This window comes from Cydia amplana, chromosome 1 (genome assembly GCF_948474715.1).
Source record: "Cydia amplana chromosome 1, ilCydAmpl1.1, whole genome shotgun sequence".
NCBI lineage: Eukaryota > Metazoa > Arthropoda > Insecta > Lepidoptera > Tortricidae > Cydia > Cydia amplana.
The window spans coordinates 17,669,857-17,690,102 of NC_086069.1; the positions used below are offsets into that span (position 1 = coordinate 17,669,857).

The 20,246-nt window shown below is 39.3% G+C and overlaps 1 protein-coding gene across 1 annotated transcript; it reads right to left on the bottom strand.

Moving 5' to 3' along the window:
- Window positions 1-773: 773 nt before the first annotated feature.
- Window positions 774-18,462, bottom strand: LOC134649400 (progestin and adipoQ receptor family member 3). The gene is made up of 7 exons (XM_063504152.1): window positions 18,274-18,462; window positions 16,817-17,040; window positions 12,008-12,164; window positions 5,029-5,181; window positions 3,076-3,264; window positions 2,340-2,408; window positions 774-956 (listed from the first exon to the last, which is right to left on the bottom strand). Exons 1-7 carry the CDS (start codon window positions 18,343-18,345, stop codon window positions 792-794), a joined length of 1,029 nt encoding a protein of 342 aa, XP_063360222.1. The 5' UTR covers window positions 18,346-18,462; the 3' UTR covers window positions 774-791.
- Between the last annotated feature and the right edge of the window lie 1,784 nt (window positions 18,463-20,246).

Sequence of the window (20,246 nt, forward strand, 5' to 3'; positions counted from 1 at the left end):
TGTTCAGATATTTTATACTTGAGCATTTTATTTTATTTCTATTTTACCGAGAATATCGCCCTCATAAATAAGTTACCTAAGGTCCTAGTAAATTTAAATATATTAAATATTTATAGGTAAGCTAGTAAATTATCTAAGACAACGTCAAACCGTAGGTACTGTCAGACAGCGGTTCTTATCACGTCGGATCATCATTTCACAAGCACTAGTTGCAGATAGATTTCTATATTAACAATTTATTGGTATACGAATGTACTGACATAAACACTATCACCATGGATCTTAAATTCGCCAAACGCGATTTACTTGGAAATTCGTTGTTAATAAAGCAGCGGGCTCAGCACGGTTCCATTTTTTATCCACTATCACTAAGCCCGTCACTTTCGCACTTACATACTTGTTAGAACGTGACAGGCATGGTGATAAATGATAAAAATGCGACCGTGCTACTAGAGCAGGTCGTCTAGAATTTATCTGCATATCTACTATATCTAGTGACCAAGTGAGCATGAGTAGGAGAAGCAGAAGTTTAAAAGTTAGATATATGAACTGCAAGTTTAAATTAACTACCGTGTTTATTACGACCACAGCCCACACAAGAAAAAAATCGAGAATACCGGCCGTTATACATATAGGTTCATAAGAATTAGGTAAGTACAACTAGTATTCTGTTCCCTGAGACTGTGAAACTAGCAGAGAGAGATAGAGAAAGAGAGAGTGAAAGAGAGCATAAAATGTTGAGCATAGTCTCTAATAGTAAATTTTCGTGTAGTGTAGGTGTTGTGTAGTGTTCAGAATATCCGCATGGTGTTCGCGCAGCCGTGGTTCATGCGGTACTGCACGTACATCATGCCGGAGTTGTGCCAGTAGTAGAGCGCGCCCATGACCAGCACGTGCCACCACTGGTGCGAGTGCCCGATGTAGTCCACGCGGCCCGGGAACCAGCGCTCCGGGATCTAACGAATAGGGATGATGACACATGTTGAATTTTATAACAAAATCTAGTAAAATAGATAGCAAACGAGCAATTTATCACAATAATGTGGATATTAAAATAAAATACTGAAAAATTACAAAATTACAGGACCTGAAAGTTTCAAAATTTAAGTTTTTTTTTAACTTCCAAAAACGATAAAAGTAAGAGTACCATTCGATTCCTTACATTTCATCCAAAAAAATATTGTATAGCAACTATATACATAAACGCAATATTTCACCGACAAAAACGCAATTTTCTTGTTTTGTCCATACTACAAGATGGGCGATGACGTCACGGCCTCTGGCCGTTTTGTATAGGGCGTTTCGCGAGTGAAGTGCGACTGTCGGCCTTTGACTACAATTTCTGACTTTTGTGTTACTTTAATGCAATGGGTCCCATATAGACATTTGATCCTAAAAACAAACCCGATCGATTGATTACCATAAAAAAAATTAGTCATGTAGCCTATTATTACTATAGCTGGTCAACCAAATCTTGTCAGTAAAAAAAGGCGCGATATTCAAATTTTGTATAGGACGATATCCCTTTGCGCCTACATTTTTCTGCCGCCTTTTTCTACTGTCAAGATCTGGTTGACCCAGTATACATAATAAACTACTTTCCTTAGGCCCACTTGCACCATTCACTAACCCGGGTTAACCGGTTAAACCTGGAGTTGCCATGGTTACCAGTACAATTTGGCACTGGGTAAACGGTTTAACCGTTTAACCCTGGGTTAGTGGAATGGTGCAAGTGGGCCTTAGTTAGATTATATTGCTCGTTGCGGGTTATGCCACAGCCACACCAACGCGTGCCGCCGTCACAAATATGTATGTATGTAGTATAAACTCTTTATTGTACAAAACGCAGAACACAAATATATGGCACAGGATAGGCAGTACAAAGGCGAACTTATCCCTTTAAGGGATTTCTTCCAGTTAGCAAATAATTCACGCGATCTATGTGACAGATGCAAGAAAAAACGCGACGCGGGCTAATACTAATTTTCTGTACGCAAACGTAGTACAGTCGACTGAAATATATGTTTACACTGTTCTTTGTTCTACAAAGGAGTAAGATGCATTAGAGTAAACATACCTTTGTCGTCGACTGTATAAGCACACTCGGTTAAGTTATTAAGTCTTAAGCACGATGTTCGCGCATGCGAACCGTCCCTTAATATGAGCAAGCTATTATGCCAAATGCCAAGTGCCAGTGTCATTAGGTCCAATATTTAGTCAATTAGCCAGACAGGTTAACAATCGGCACTTTTCTTTATCCGGCAAAAGTATGTATGCATGTTTTGTGTTTTCTGAGAGGATCTAATACATAAATAATAGTACACATGCAAAAATTGTACCTTAAATGCGTAAATGATGAATGCAGTTCCGCTTATAATGTACATCATTATCACTCGAGGAAAGAACATCTGAAAATAGAAAGAAAAGTCATCAATACATGTTAAATTATCAGTTAATGAAAGACACAAAAATCACAATCAGGATTAATTATACATATTTTACAGATGACGTAAATATGTAAAATAAATACTTACCTATATTTATAAGATAGGTACCTATTTTTCTGCTGAAATACTATCTTTAAAAAAAATCTATTGTTCCATTTTTATCCTAGCATTTACGAAATTAAGGGCTGATTTAGACGGCGCGCGAACTCGTATACGATTTTAGTTACACTGCGGACCATTGAGGTGACATCAATTCAGCCGACCGATCAAATGACGCAATGTAATGATACTCGCATGCGAGTTCTCGCACCGTCTAAATGAGCCCTAAGTGTGAATAAGGGTTTTTTTTATTTATCCAAAACTCTTAAATACTAATATAACAATAAAAACAGCGAGCGAAAACCGCGTACGGTTTATCTGCCGCCATTGTCGCTCGTTTACATTCCGGTTTGGTAGTTATTTATCTAGATAATAAGGAAAGGATGGTAAGTACATATAAATAATCATTTTAGCTAACCTGAGTTGCTGATAAACAACTCGGGCGCGCACCTCTGCTTGATAATAACATATTTTTTATGATTGTTTTGGTCTTATGTGTATTATTAAGTATATTTTGATTTCAACCAACCTGCACCATGGGGTTCTCGAAGCCGCCCATGGCGTAGCACCAATGCAGCGTGGGCAGCACCCCGTACGCCGCCCAGCCGATGAACACGCACATCTTCACGAGGTACGGCACGTTCAGCCGCGGGATCTGCAGCGCCATCGCCACCACGAAGATCAGCGTTACGGACACCATGTAGAACGCCTTTAGCTCCTACGGATGAAACAAAAATCAAGTGTTAATGTCGCATCTATAGCTGGTCAACCAAATCTTGTCAGTAAAAAACGGCGCGAAATTCAAAGTTTCTATGGGACAATATCCCTTCGCGCCTACATTTTTCAAATTTGCCGCCTTTTTCTACTGTCAAGATCTGGTTGACCAAGTATACACTCTTTATTTAGCTCCAGCCACAGACTACACAGAAACCGCATTATCCTCGTAAGGCCCAAGGTCCTACCTATAGTACTTGTTCAGTTTGATTAAATTTAAATCATATCCAATTGGAACTTGGAACAGAGTTGCATTTGTTTTGTTTCGTTAAATTATTATACAAAGCAAAATCAACTCTCTATTTCTTACAGTATAGCTTTAAATTGCAGTAACAAATTTTGGGTTTTTCATGTGTATGGGGCTGTTCATAAATTACGTCATCTATTTTTCACGATTTTTGACCCCCCCCCCCCCCCCCCCCCTAAAATCATCCAAAAATCATGCTTCGAATGACCCCGTTTACTTCTACGTTATGCTACTATCATCCGATGTCCAGACCCCCCCCCCCCCCTAACTTGAAATGACGTAATTTATGAATAGCCCCTATGATTATGGCCCTTAGGAGGTTATGAAGCGTTTAGAAAGAGCACGAGGCCACCAGTTAGGTGGAATTTTACTTGTAAAATACAGACAGCTACTTTCATAAAACTCCTTGGTTCAAACTGATCTGTTCAAGAAATTCAACAGTCATCGGCGTTGCTCAGAGAATCGGCAAGTCGAGCAAGTATGACGAAAAACCATAGGCATGTGGAATTGTGGAATAAATATTGGTGATGTATAGCAGGGATGTTGCGGATGCAGATTTTTTGACATCCGCGGATGCGGATGCGGATGCGGATATTTAAAGGCTCACATCCGCGGATGCGGATGCGGATGCGGATGTCAAGATTAGGTATTATTTAATAAAAACGAAACGTTTATTATTTGAGCAAGAATATAGGTGCGTTATATTTAATAAACAGTAAATTGGCCGACTTTTCTGGATCTAGACGATTTCTTTATAGGTAATGACGAAATTACCTAACACTTACGCCGCCGCTAAGACGTTCCTGTACAGACTTGTTCGACATCCGCATCCGCATAAGCTCCGCATCGATTTTATGCGGATGCGGATGCAGATGCGGATGTTGAAAATAATGCGGAAGTTCCGCGGTTGCGGATGCGGATGCGGATGTTCGCAACATCCCTGATGTATAGGTAAGTGAAACCCGATCGATATATAATTCGGCTGCTAATTAATGAATAGTCCACTAGGCCATGGCCACTGTTCCGCATACCCGCCGAGCGCATCGTTGCGACATCCCTCGTCGCATACATTGTTCTACAACTGTTAGTCAAGTTACAATTACGGAATGGAATCGTTACTCATTAGCACATTACAGGTCATTGGTACATTACTGGCTGGAACAATTAATTAGGTATCAGATATTGAATAATTAGCATAACAGTAACTTCGTTCATACCGACAGTGTAGGTACCTATATTGTGTTACTTAAAGTTGGTATTTCGATAAAGCAACGATAGAAAATACTGTAATTTTTTATCGGATATGTGTTAAGGGAATCTTATAATCACACGCGCGTTGCTGGCCCTGCACAAGCTTACAAGGGACTTTGTCATTCCATTGTCACATTAAAAAAAAGCCTTTTACGCAATTTTGCGGCTGGGTGTACAATTCTACACGACTGCATGAACCATTCCACTTACATGGTGGCACCAGAACGCGTAGTACACGCCGGAGGTGTATATGGCGAGCAGCGACAGCGCTATGCCGAAGAGGTCGTACATCAGGAACGCGTGGTAGTCGCACTCCGAGCGGCATGAGAACGTGTGGTATAGCGCTGACAGCGCCATGCACACCTGGAAATTAAAATGTTACTCATTAATGTGAATTCTGAACCGGGACAAAGTCTTATAGAGCGAGAAAAAGTATAATTCGTAGCACTTTTCTGCGTCTGGTCTGGACATAACAACGGAAAGTGACATTGGAAAGCTCGATTAAATGTTTACAGTATTTTCGCGCAAAATTCCAAGCTCCACTGGTTTTCCAGCTTAAAGTCAATGCAACAGGCTTATTACATATACTATACATCCCGATAAACATTCCCATGCTTATACTTCTGCAGAATTATTCCGAATGGAAAAAAGAAACATAGGTATTTAAAACATAGGCTCTATAGGTAAGTATTTAGGTTATATTTAATATCCCCTATAGCTACAAAATACGTTGTAACGCTGCGTTAGTCAAAGTAGCGGTCCATCCCACTCATAACGGTGACCGCCCGGCTACGGCCTGCCGAAATCACGCACTCATAAAAACCCAACAGCACACTTCTAATCTAATACTGTGCACGCAAACTAGTGCCCACGCCAATTCCTGGGATTAGTTGCCAAGCGGACCCCAGGCTCCCATGAGCCGTGGCAAAATGCCGGGACAACGCGAGGTAGAAGACTGTGCACGCAAATACTTTTCCCTGTAATTCCTACCGCAAAAGGCCACTTTAAGTGCGCCCTACGAAGCACAGTATAAAATCTTGTTTTAATTCACGATATAAGATCAAGCGTAACTTTAATTAAGAAGAAGGAAGCTTGATGTCGTAGTAGATGTAGTAAAGCGTCTGGAAAGATTTTTAACATGCAAGGTGTCTTTAGTTTCTACTGATCTGATGATCGTAACTTAATTTATAAACTCTTTTTCGTATTTAGGTAGGTAATAAGGTATGTATACAATGTCGTTTAGGTATCTAAAATCATTACTGAATGCAATTATGACCAGAACAAAAAAACGTTACTTACATACTTAATTACTTTCTATTAGTAGGCAAGGAACCTGTAACCTTAGGCTGTTCGTCGCCACACTTATAAAAGCAAAATCATTATTTGTAGGCATTCAAAGTATCAATTCGTTCTTAGGCTTCTACTTGGCGAACGGTTTTTTATCGTGTCTTTTTAGACATTACCAATCTAGTTTCTAGATACCTTACCTATCTGGTTTAATTCAAAACCATCGTGCACTTTCAAAGAAATGAAACCGGTTTCTAAATCTATTTCCGAATTAATAGTTAATACATCCCATCGATCGTAGCTTATGCACCGACCTAGAAAATAGAAGTGCTTGTTTTCTACCATCTTCATGATTAAAATGGATGCACTACACCCTATGATTTTTAGGGTTCCGTAGCCAAATGGCAAAAAACGGAACCCTTATAGATTCGTCATGTCTGTCTGTCTGTCTGTCTGTCCGTCTGTCCGTCTGTCCGTCTGTCTGTCCGTCCGTATGTCACAGCCACTTTTCTCCGAAACTATAAGAACTATACTGTTGAAACTTGGTAAGTAGATGTATTCTGTGAACCGCATTAAGATTTTCACACAAAAATAGAAAAAAAACAATAAATTTTTGGGGTTCCCCATACTTCGAACTGAAACTCAAAAAAAATTTTTTCATCAAACCCATACGTGTGGGGTATATGGATAGGTCTTCAAAAATGATATTGAGGTTTCTAACAGGGGGGGGACACTAGGAATGTAATTAACGTCAGTAAAGATGCAGGCGATTTCTATATTTTGCTCCCGACAACATACTATTGCGTAAAGTTGACTTCCGATTACACAAACTACGTCACCAGATGTCACTATAAAATTCATATAATTTTGGTGGCATTAATATTAAAATTAAAATAAGCACGAATTAATATTTTTAATTATTATAATTTTCAATTAATTTTGCGAAAAAATAAGAGTTTTGTTAAAATGTGATTTAATTATGCTGTTTGTTTATGCTGGCAACACTTGCATAACCGCCAAGACCATAGAGGTACAATCATAATTATATAGATGAAATGGGCGAGGAGCCAGTTGACCGAACGAGATGCACTTATAGAACTTTTAGTATGGAGTAGCAGAGAAAGCGCTTTTGAAATAACCCGACCAAATTACGTAGGTTATGTTTGGTAGGTTGTCAGGAACGTCAAAAAGTGTTTTTAATTTGGTCGCATCACGTATGTTCTGTCCCTCACGGGCGCACGCGTATAGCTCATCTAAGTATATAATTCTAGGTATATGGCCAAGACATGCAATTTTTTAGCTGTCACTGGAAGAGCGTAAATTAAAAATATTTTAGTGATGGTTGAGCCATTTTCTTCGTTATGGTTTGGTTATGGTGCTGGAGGAAATTAGATTATAGCCCGAATGAAAACACATGCCTGCCCTGCCCTGCCATGCCCTGTTGTGAAAACCTCCAGAAAGTGCGTTGAGTTCTGTGTTATTTTGTGCAATATGGACGCTATTTTAGAGTAAATTTATTTCGTGGTAGGTATCTAATAAGTACCTACTTTTGATAAGGCACGCCACTATCGATAAATCTGCTACAATGCCTAGACTATGTGCTTGTATTGTGCGTAGTAAATTAATCATATTTTCTTAATCATGTATTTTCTTGTGTGTGAATGCTTTTTCACCACACTCGCTTTCTTTTCTATTGTTTACCTAAAATTGTACTTTCCTAGCGATAATGTGATGTAAAACATGTATGCAATAAACATATTGAATTTAATATTCTGTTTTTTTCTTTATTCCATTATTGATAACATTAACCTTTTCCACATAATGTTAGGTCTACTTGGGCGGTTTACAAGTACATTTGTTGTTTGATTTCTTGTAAATAATTAAAGGTTTTTGTTACAAGAAACCAAACAAAAAATGGACTTGTAAACCGCCCGAGTAGACCTAATATTATGTGGAACGAAAGTACACGTATGGATGCATATGTAGTTGTGCACGCACACAAACATACTTAGTATCGGCGGAGGTTCAGAGATGGCTCTTTCAAACGAGTTTCCATAAAATGCTTCAAGAGGGCTCTCTTTACCTATATACTTACTTTACTCTTTGGTTTCTAATATCATTTTTTTCTAAACTGAATAGTATGCGCGAGAGACACTTCCAAAGTGGTAAAATGTGTGTCCCCCCCCCCCCCTGTAACTTCTAAAATAAGAGAATGATAAAACTAAAAAAATTATATGATGTACATTACCATGTAAACTTCCACCGAAAATTAGTTTGAACGAGATCTAGTAAGTAGTTTTTTTTTTATACGTCATAAATCGCCTAAATACGGAACCCTTCATGGGCGAGTCCGACTCGCACTTGGCCGCTTTTTATAATTACTATATTATATTCTTGGTCGAGTAATTCGCGTTCATTACATTTCAGCCAATGAATATGATACCTATTGAGGTATTATTCAGAATGTTTTATCAGATACGCAAACATTATTAAAATAATACATTTGACTTACATACCTTACATACCACCGAAATATTTATTATTATTATTTTTTATGTCGTTTGCATCGCAATAAAGTAGGTAATTTTTGTTAGTTAACCAATTATTGTGCTCCCGAATATTTCGACATTTGTTTGTGTGGTCTTCCACAGGGCACGGTACTAATGCACGATAGTCGGTATCGGGGCAGGACCCACATGGTGGCACATAAGTCTTAGATATTTAGCAACTGCATGCGGATATATACTCCAACGGATTTAATAGGTTTAAATATGCTTTATTCTAGATAAACTCGCGAGATAAATTATATTTATCATAGGTACGCAATACGCATGTAACTTTTGCGTTCGTATAGGTCAAGTGTGTGAGATCTAGTGGTAGTGAAAGTATACACTTTGTCTCCTCCAGACACATAACACAGGCGAAAGTTTTGATGCTTAAAACCCTACTCGTATAATTTGGACCAAAACAAGTAGGTAAGCTTAGGTACCTATTATGGTATAGCATGGGTAACTAGTTTTTGGCAAAAAAGTCAGCTTTGGACAAAGTGTACCACATTGTCGGTTGTTGAGAAGAAAGATTGATTTCTTATTCAATCAATATGTCAGATTATTAGATCTATATTATTAGTCGCTTCGCTAATGGACAATAGGATTTTTTTAACTCCAATTGGAAAATAAAACAGCACATTTAGGTATTTCCGATTTACATACAGTTACGTAGGCATTGGCAGTTGGGCAAGCCGGAGATCGTTGGACTTGCCGTTTCTTCGGTACATAAGTAGCTTCCTAAAGTTACATTGTTAATCGTGTCATCGAATAATCCAATTGAGGTCAAATTAGATAATGCAAAAGCAACTTATAATTCATCGTCAACAACAATAAACAAAAACACCCTATACAATATCCATCATATCGGTTGATAACCTAATTGATAGCATACATATAATGATGATCATCAACGATTTATATTTATAAACACTTACTACGCAAAACTAGGTAGGAATTTAAATGTCAAGAATAATGTATTTTATTGTAATGCAAATGACTGCTTGGTTTATAAATAAACAAAATTAGAAACGCCCCGTCTTGGCTGCGTTGATTTTTTTTAATTCGTCAAGACTCCGGTCGAATACTTTCTCTCGAGAAAAGCAGGTCGCATCTCGGCTTTCGATTATAGCCTACGCAACCTGAGCCCGTAACTTTGCGCACTGGGAATGAAAATGTCAAGAAACTTTACGATGTGGTATTATAAAACGAACACAATCATAAATTAGAATATATATATAATTATTAACTATGCTCCAATGCAAGTTAAACTCATCCTAAGTAATTAGAGTTTGTCTTGTCGTTATCTCAAATGTTTGGGTTCTATTACCTAATCCATGGGTACTGCGGTATATTATGCAACAAATAATGACACAGGCAGTTCCGTCCGTCCGTATCTATCGGCACACAGCCAAAAATACGGAACGAAGACTTTTAAATGACCAAGGATTTTTTTTTCGTTTCGTACTCATTGAGCCGCATAGGTACATGATTGTTTATGATAGTAACTCGTGGGAAATTAATATATCGACTATAGAAATACACCTGCTATATTTTAACCACAATTTAAATTATACCGTTCAAAACGTCATTAGACTCGGCAATCATGCATGCTCTCACATCATACCGATAAATAGTTACGAGAGAACAGTACGGTTACCATCAGTTTGTCACTGACATAAACGCCGTCGAGAAAGTAATTTACTTTCTATACATCTCGCTCGCACTCGCATATTAGTGCAAACGGGATGTATAGAAAGTAAATTACGTTCTCGACGGCGTTTATGTCAGTGACAAACTGATGGTAACCGTACTGAACACACTAAAAAGTAAAAGTTTCCATCATTTCAGGCTTCCCTTAGTTTTCTTAGCATGTTTCTTTAACATTTGTTTAACAGTTAATTGTAGGTTTGTACCAGGGATGTTGCGAACATCCGCATCCGCAACTGCGGAACTTCCGCACTATTTTCAACATCCGCATCCGCATAAAATCGATGCGGAGCTTATGCGGATGCGGATGTCGAACAAGTCGGTACAGGAACGTCTTAGCGGCGCCATAAGTGCTAGGTAATTTCGTGTACTTTAATTACCTATAACGAAATCGTCTAGATCCAGAAAAGTCGGTCAAGTTACTGTTTATTAAATATAACGCACCTATATTCTTGCTCAAATACTAAACGTTTCGTGTTTTTTTTAATAAAAAAATACTAAAAATATAATATTTGACGTTTTCTAAGTACCTAATCTTGACATCCGCATCCGCATCCGCGGATGTGAGCTTTAAATATCCGCATCCGCATCCGCGGATGTCAAAAAATCTGCATCCGCAACATCCCTGGTTTGTACCTAGGTGTCATTAATTGGAAAACATTAACTAACTGGTATTACGCGCCGTATAACTCTAGCTTTTACCATTTTATCTTTTCGTTACAGACAGTTAAACGTCTCTTCGATGTCTTCTGATATCTTACTAATCATTTTATGACGGGTTTAATAGAAAGCACCGGTAAGAATATACATAAGTACTTTATCATAAAGACATAAAGTCGATTTTTACATTGTTATTTTTTAGGAATGTATCATATGGCAAGTGTTGTATGGTTTCTATATAATAACCCCTCACTTAAATGTGCGCAAAATTATACTTTCACTATGACACTAACGGTACCTATCTACAAAAATTCTGTCAACGATAAACACATGTATGTATAAGTAAGGCCCATGCAGGTAAATAGTTCAACGAAGAAGGCCTTTAACAACATGGTATAATCATAATCATAATAATTTATTAATAATATACAATTACATGTCAAATAAATACATAGGTTACAGTGTGTAACTACAGTATTATGTTTAAGTACCTTAAATAATTAATTCATTAAATAGCTCCTTGTGGTCGTAGAACGTCTGCTCGAGAAGCCATTTTTTAAGTTTTGATTTAAAAAGTGACGCACTTTGTGCTGTTATAATTTCCCGCGGTAGATGATTGTACACCTTACGGCCCATGATGTGGGTGAGTTTTTTGGACTTGGCTAGTCTATGCGGCTCGATTCGTAGGAGTCCCGCGCGCGCATTACGAGTCTCGTATCTTCGCGAGGGTTCGATGATGGGGTTCGTGTCCACTTCATATAGTTCAGTAGATGTGGATACTGAACCAGTACATTGTGTTAAAAGCCCTCTTCATAATATACATGGTTCACCATGACACCACATTATAGGTTTTAGCAAGTTTTATATTATACCTAAATATAAAATTATCGATAATAAATTCTAGAAATCTAAGTGTCCTGGATAATGAAGATGACATACTTATCATATGACTTCAACCCAGACAAAATTAGGCAATAATAACTTACCATGAAACATGAGAGAAGTATTGCAGCCACCACTTTGTCTGTGAAGGTGGCGTGGATGTTGATGATGACCAGATCGTTGATCGTCAGCCCGAGCACCAGGAAGAAACCGAACAAGTGAGTCCATATGTTCATCGTTTCGTTAGTCCACCAGAATATACTGCAACAAGCGTTCTATCAGTAGCCTGCGCTCTTTTAGTTTTAGAACATGAAAAGCATACGGGGGGCCTAAAGCTAATCTTTATACCTACCTTAATCGCGTTTAGGTATTTTGATTAAAGAAACTTCCGTGAGACACAGACATATTAAATATAACTGCTACTGGACCCTAGACGGTCTAGATCCAGTCCACGCTAAACTTTATGCAAGTAATGCAAGACTCCTTTATAAGTAGACTCAGGTTCATCGAAAATACGCAGGTAATATGAAATACGAAACTATAAAATATCATTTACACATCGGAAATTTCCTACACACTAATTAATAACAATCGGAATAAATTTCCTACACACTAATTAATAAGCGTGTCTGTAAAGAAATATTACTAAGACAATTATTTATGAAATTGTACACGTATTATTCCAGTCTGGTAAACACTGCTGCCGGTGTATATGTCGGAGGCAGATCGTAAAATCGGCCATATCGAGATATTCCTAGGCATACCATGAAACGCCGCCATTTCATGATCTGACCAGCGACTACCAGCCATATCGTTCAAACATCAACGTTTGCCGATTTGCCTAGCGACGTTTAGGCATATCAAATAAGTAGGGTGTGATATTCCTAGGCATATCATGAAACGCCGGCATTTCATGATCTGCCTAGCGCGACCATCAGCCATATCGTGCAAACCTCAAGGGGTGATATTCCTAGGCAGATCATGAAACGCCGGCATTTCATGATCTGCCTAGCGACGACCAGCCATATCGTGCAAACCTCAAGGGGTGATATTCCTAGGCAGATCATGAAACGCCGGCATTTCATGATCTGCCTAGCGACGACCAGCCATATCGTGCAAACCTCAAGGGGTGATATTCCTAGGCAGATCATGAAACGCCGGCATTTCATGATGTGCCTAGCGCGACCACCAGCCATATCGTGCAAACCTCAATGGGTGATATTCCTAGGCAGATCATGAAACGCCGGCATTTCATGATCTGCCTAGCGACGACCAGCCATATCGTTCAAACCTCAAGGGGTGATATTCCTAGGCAGATCATGAAACGCCGGAATTTCATGATCTGCCTAGCGACAACCAGCCATATCGTGCAAACCTCAAGGGGTGATATTCCTAGGCAGATCATGAAACGCCGGCATTTCATGATCTGCCTAGCGACGACCAGCCATATCGTGCAAACCTCAAGGGGTGATATTCCTAGGCAGATCATGAAACGCCGGCATTTCATGATCTGCCTAGCGCGACCATCAGCCATATCGTACAAACCTTAATGGGTGATATTCCTAGGCAGATCATGAAACACCGGCATTTCATGAACTGCCTGGCGACCACCAGCCATATCGTGCAAACCTCAAGGGGTGATATTCCTAGGCAGATCATGAAACGCCGGCATTTCATGATCTGCCTAGCGCGACCACCAGCTATATCGTGCAAACTTCAATGGGTGATATTCCTAGGCAGATCACGAAACGCCGGCATTTCATGATCTGCCTAGCGACCACCAGCCATATCGTGCAAACCTCAAGGGGTGATATTCCTAGGCAGATCATGAAACGCCGGCATTTCATGATCTGCCTAGCGCGACCGTCAGCCATATCGTGCAAACCTCAATGGGTGATATTCCTAGGCAGATCATGAAACGCCGGCATTTCATGATCTACCTAGCGACCACCAGCCATATCGAGCAAACCTCAAGGCTCAAAAGGAACGTAAACTTGTATTAAAAGGTACGATCTGGCAACACTGGCTCGGACGCAGCGCCATATAGAATGCAGCGCCAACAGTGGCAAAAAATGCAATTATTTTACGATGCGATCGGTATGAATGAAGCTAGGAATTCGACGAATACATTGCTCCCATCGATCTGCCGAATCTTTTATAAGACAGATCGTTATATGCCTGAGTTAATTTTAGTCAGATCATGAAATGGCGGCGTTTCATGATATGCCTAGGATTATCTCATCAATTACTTTACGATGCGCCCGGTATGAAGCTAGGAATATCAACGAATACATTGGTCTGACCGATCTGCCGCCTCTTTTATAAGGCAGATCGTGATACGCCTGGGTTAATCTTAGTCAGATCATGAAATGGCGGCGTTTCATGATATGCCTAGGAATATCTCGATATGCCCGATTTTACGATCCGCCGCCGACATATACATATGATAGGTAACTTAACCCTTATTAAATCTTTTAATGTCTAATATGTATGTAGGTATGTAATATATATACGTTTGTCAGTTTTTACGGCTTGTTCTATTTAGGCCCCGTAGGTTCATGTTCTCTCACTCTCACTGAGCGTAAGCGTCAGCGAGATGGGTGTGCGTGCTCGGGACCGCGAATATCATTGTTTTTGCATTTTTATTTGTTGTAAGTTTTAACAAAAAAAAAATTAACTTGCGCATTTTTAGAAGCAATTTTAACTTTTGTGCATAAATTGTTACAAATTTTAAAGTGCGGTTTAGACTATGTTCGTGATTTTTTGCTATTGAGCAAAAGTAAAAAAATCTGGTTTCAAATTGATAAGTCCCTAGAGGAAATCCTCAAGATTGCTAATAAATTTTTTGACAACTGTACTTATTGTGATCTAAAAAATCGGTACGATTTTTCAAAAACTCCGCTCTCTGAACCTACAGCACCTTAAATAAAGTTACAGTCGTACATCAACGTTAACTGGTAAACCCGACTTGAAGTACATGCATAATTTTATGTTGTACATGTGAATACCGAAACCTCGCCCGAGAATGTTACGCCTCAGAGCAAAGAGAATTAAATCACTACGTTTTCCTCATTGGGTCACGATATGGAACATTCATACTACAATATGTAAAAATTCGTATTCAGAAGTGAATTAGGAATAACTGCATAAAACGAGAAACTAATCAAACTCTGGTAATTAAACAATAGTCAGTTACAATTCATAATAAAACATGTTGTTAAACAGGCAGCAGCAGTGTTGGCCGAAACGTTCTTCTTCTTGTTAGGGGCTATATAAGGCTCCAAAGCCTATATATCACTGCGACCATCGCTGATCTATTGTGATCGCCACCTACTACTCGATCAAAACCTGCAACTTCAAACAGCTGCAGGATCTTTTTGATCTCGATAGACTTTAACTCATCCGGGCGCAATATGTGTCCGCCCAGGATTAAGTCACGAGTACGCATTAGGCAAGGGCACTCTGTGAAGATGTGCAAGGGCGTCTCCTCTGCCTCCATACAGAGTCTGCACCGCCCCATGTCACGTTTCCCCACTGTGTGCATGTGCTTATTTAGGCCGCAGTGCCCAGTAAGCACCCTTACAAAGTTATTATTATTATTATTATATAATTATAGGCGAGCAGCTATTGAGCTGATGAGCCTATGTCACACAGTGTCCAGTGTTATATAGTTCAAAGTTTGTATAGTCATATCACAACTGTCACATAGTTGTGCAGTTGTTGGTTCATAGACAGCGCTAAGGCGTTCGAAGACGCCTTTTTGCTGAAGGCCTTGATAAGCGCTTTGGAATGGTTCAAACCTGTTGTTTCTCTCCAGAGTTGAATAGTTTCGTAGTGACAGTAGGTCTTTAGGGTGAGCCGCGTTAGGCTTTTGGGAATACCACAAAACGGCTCAGGACTGTAGTTCATCCCCTTAGCCCCTGCACGCGCGAGTTCATCGGCCTTTTCGTTTCCTACGATACGCGCATGCCCCGGGACCCAACGTAGAACAACTTTGTTCCTGGCTCCAAGGTTGTTCAATAGTTGCCTGCAGTTCTCAACCAGCCTCGATGTGGTGACATCAGAGGTTAGGGCTAAGAGTGCCGCCTGGGTATCCGAATGGATATAGATAGTGTGATTACCGTAGTAGCTTTGCAGATTGATTGACGCACATTCGATTGGCGTATACCTCTGCCTGGAATATAGAGCAAAAACGTCCTAGGTTTAAGCTGATGCTTTTCCTAGGCGCTTCACCGTATACTCCGCAGCCTACTCCAGATCCGGATTTGGAGCCATCAGTGTACCACCTCAGGCTTCCTTCTTTCCACTTAATTTGACTGTTTGACCAGTCCTCCCTTTTGGGGAGTTCCACTGAGTAAAGTTTGAGTGGACAAAATTTGGGTGCCATAGTGTCGGATGGCATCCCAAGAACAGGAATATCGTACACTGATTCCTTAAACAGTCTCAGAGTTTTCGATAACCAATTACCTCTCCTCGCACCCGTTATTCTAAGCATACAACTCCAGATGCAGGTGAAGGGGCGGTAGATTTAGTATGGTCTCTAGGGCTGCCGTCGGGGAGGATGACATGGCCGAAACGTTAATGAAATTGACCATTTTTTACCATTAACCATTATAAATTGAACCGTAAACTGTAACCATCCGTTAATCTGGTTAATAGTCAATTGCAATTTGTCCAACACTGGGCAGCAGGCAGTTTTAATCACCGGTGACATTGTTGCAATAAAATAAAATAAAATTGTGAAACAGGTGTCTCAAACTTAAAGTGTGCTTTACTGAGTCTTAAGCCTCTGACAAAAAGGCAGGCTCAACTATTAAGGGTAGTTGCAGATAATTAAAATATTGGGAATACTGGAGTAAAATATGTATAAAGAATGATAATAAATTGATATAAAACACTGAATAAAGTCTTACCTCTCCCAACAAAGTTTAGTAGGTAATAGTTTTCTATAACCATCTCTTATGTAAGGATTGTGCTGGAGATACTCTGGAGCCTGTTCATACTTCAGCAACTGGCGATAATTCACATATTCTATGTCTTCTTTGGTTAAATTATTGTTGTCTTCCAGCCTCTTGCCTCGTCGAAGAAGAGTGGAGCCTGAACTGTAATCCCCATCTTGCCTATGTTCATCTTCTGCCTAAACAAAATTAATAAAAAAATCCATAAAGGCTTTAGGAATTTTTCATTCATAATTCATAACCCTTCACAAGATATAAGTACACTGTAAAGGGTTTGAAACGTCGGGATGTATTAATAAAAACCGGCCAAGTGCGAGTCGGACTCGCGCACGGAGGGTTCCGCACCATCAACAAAAAATAGAGCAAAGCAAGCAAAAAAAAACAAGCAAAAAACGGTCACCCATCCAAGTACTGACCCCGCCCGACGTTGCTTAACTTCGGTCAAAAATCACGTTTGTTGTATGGGAGCCCCACTTAAATCTTTATTTTATTCTGTTTTTAGTATTTGTTGTTATAGCGGCAACAGAAATACATCATCTGTGAAAATTTCAACTGTCTAGCTATGACGGTTCGTGAGATACAGCCTGGTGACAGACGGACGGACGGACAGCGGAGTCTTAGTAATAGGGTCCCGTTTTTACCCTTTGGGTACGGAACCCTAAAAATTGAATATATGCTATATAATCCGTTTTAATAGTTTTGTTTCAAGATATAAGTACTTGAATGTTTTAGGAACAAGCACCTAAAATACTGTGGTTCCATGCCTACTTTCTTAACATTCATACTTAAGAGACACACCACAATGTAGGTCATAAATGTCCTAGCGAAATTTAATTAAATAAAAAAGTTTTTGGCAAATATTTCATTTTTGATGCAAGCTTTTATCACTGATTGTACTTTTATTTCCACAGGCAACTAATACTCATCAAGGCAATTCTAAAAACCCCAAAACACAATTTAGGTTGCATTGTTTTATCATAGAGTTCCACCACTACTATGGAGACAGGAGTCTTCATCATCAGATCAGCTTGATGGTACAATAATATGTGACGTTCCACTGGTAAAGGTTATTACTAAAGACGCTCCAATACTAATGCGGTGCTACGCGACGTAAGTGCCGACCGCCATAAGGTACCTTTACTTGTGGAACGTCACATATTGCATTGTCACCCGACTTACATAATTATGTACCTATGCAAAATTTCAGTCGAATCGGAAATCGGGAAGTGGGTCAAATTTAACTTGCAAGATTTTAACCGTACAAACATAGTTACATACATAGATACATACATTGCAAGTTAATAAATAACTTGTAAAAAAAAACAAGAAAGTTCGCTACACATGGCAATTCATTTTTTGAGAAATATCAGAAATATGTTTATAAGAAAATAAACTCGTTTGATGTTACTTACTTTTTCTAAGGACATAAACTGCACGGTTTCTGCTTGAACCTCGCTAACTTTTTTTGTCATAGTTAGCGTCATTCTTAAAATGTTACGTTAATTATTTTGTAACAAGATTGCTTGTTACAAAATGAACATTATTAATAATTATTACTTTGTTTTGTGACCACTACACACAATAATGATTAAAGAAATATGTAACCACTAGACTATAATATATTTCTTTTATGTTGATAACATAACGGTAATAATTTAGTCGTCTTTAAAACAAAAACAAAAGAATTTTAAACAAATCAAACTAAACACGCACTGCTGACGTCTAGCCGCCACCTCCAAACCGATTTTTAAACTGGTTTTCATTTTGATTTTTGTTGTTTATTCTACGCATGACATTCAGCCGTCATTTGAGGTCCGTATTGAACTCTCTTACTTACTTACTGACGTGTCCAAACCAAGCCTAAACTTTTTACATAATTAGGTTTTTTTTTGTTTCTATTAAGCCGTGTCTAGACGAGCTGGGCAAATCAACCATAACCATCAGGAAAATAATTGGCGCCAGTCCCATATAGCGTCCACACGTACACAATTTAATCACCAATTTTAAAACCCCGGCTTCTAACTCCGAAAATTGTCATTTTTCTGTCCGCACCTGCTGATTTGATCGGGGAATCAAATTAGCGACTTGGGTCCGCACGGCCTGATTCGATCGGACAATTTCATCAGATTGGCGAAAAATTGTCTCGTCTGGACTCCACTTTATTATTATATATATATAATGGCTCCTCTACACGAGGCCGGCGATGACCCATTGTGTACTGGGGCCTTTAGTCAAATATTAGTTAAAGCTGGTCAAGCAAATCTTATCAGTAAAAAAAGGCGCGAAATTCAAATTTTCTATGGGACGATATCCCTTCTCGCCTACATTTTTCAAATTTACCGCCCTTTTCCACTGACAAGATCTGCTTGACCAAGTATATTTCTCTCGCATATTGTTAAATATAAGGCGGCCTGTACACACGTATTTTTAACGCTGCATACACATGGAATTACTGACGGCCAACAAAGTGCAACAAACGCAAAAAAAACGAAAAACGTTTATGTAGCCGCTATAGGCGTATCCTTTGGGCGTATCCAATCCCGGGCTCAGCACGGTTCCATTTTTACCGACTATCACTATGCCCGTCACTTTCGCACTTACATACTTGTTAGAACGTGACAGGCATGGTGATAAACGATAAAAATGCGACCGTGCTACTAGGGCAGATTAGTCACTTTTTCGCCAATCTGATTCAATTGCCCGACCGAATCAGGAGGTGAGGACGCAAATACCAATTTGGCTCGCCGAATTCAACCGCCGATAATGACCCATATTACCGATAAAATGAGGTGCGGACGCAAGAATACTAATTTGTGAGGCCAGTATTTCCGTTCTGGGGCATTTTTTCAATTTAGAGGGCTCTAATATCACCATAAATCTAAATTTGGAGATTGACGCCAATTTCATTTCTGATCAAATCGACTGATTTGATCAGTCCCGTCTGGATAAGTACCACTTATTATGAACTTGTTAGGGTTCCGTACCCAAAGGGTAAAAAACGGGACCCTATTACTAAGACTCCGCTGTCCGTCCGTCCGTCCGTCCGTCTGTCACCAGGCTGTATCTCATGAACCGCGATAGCTAGACAGTTGAAATTTTCACAAATGATGTATCTCTGTTGCCGCTATAACAACAAATACTAAAAATAAAATAAAATAAATATTTAAGGGGGGCTCCCATACAACAAACACGATTTTTTTGCTTTACTTTTTGTTGATGGCGCGGAACCCTCCGTGCGCGAGTCCGACTCGCACTTGGCCGGTTTTTTTACTTATACGTACATTTCCCAATATTCCAATTATGTTTTTTAGTATACTTATCTGTCCTTCTAAATATTTAAATACACGTGGATTTGTCTTGTAATCCAATTTGATTTGTCTTGTAC

Bases quoted from the DNA above. Each gene is read 5' to 3' on its own strand.
- LOC134649400 (XM_063504152.1), bottom strand. From the start codon at position 18,345: ATGACGCTAACTATGACAAAAAAAGTTAGCGAGGTTCAAGCAGAAACC. The intron at 12,165-16,816 runs GTAAGACTTTAT...CGCTTGTTGCAG, and splicing joins ACTAAACTTTGTTGGGAGAG to TATATTCTGGTGGACTAACG. The intron at 957-2,339 runs GTACAATTTTTG...CCTATTCGTTAG, and splicing joins TCATCATTTACGCATTTAAG to ATCCCGGAGCGCTGGTTCCC.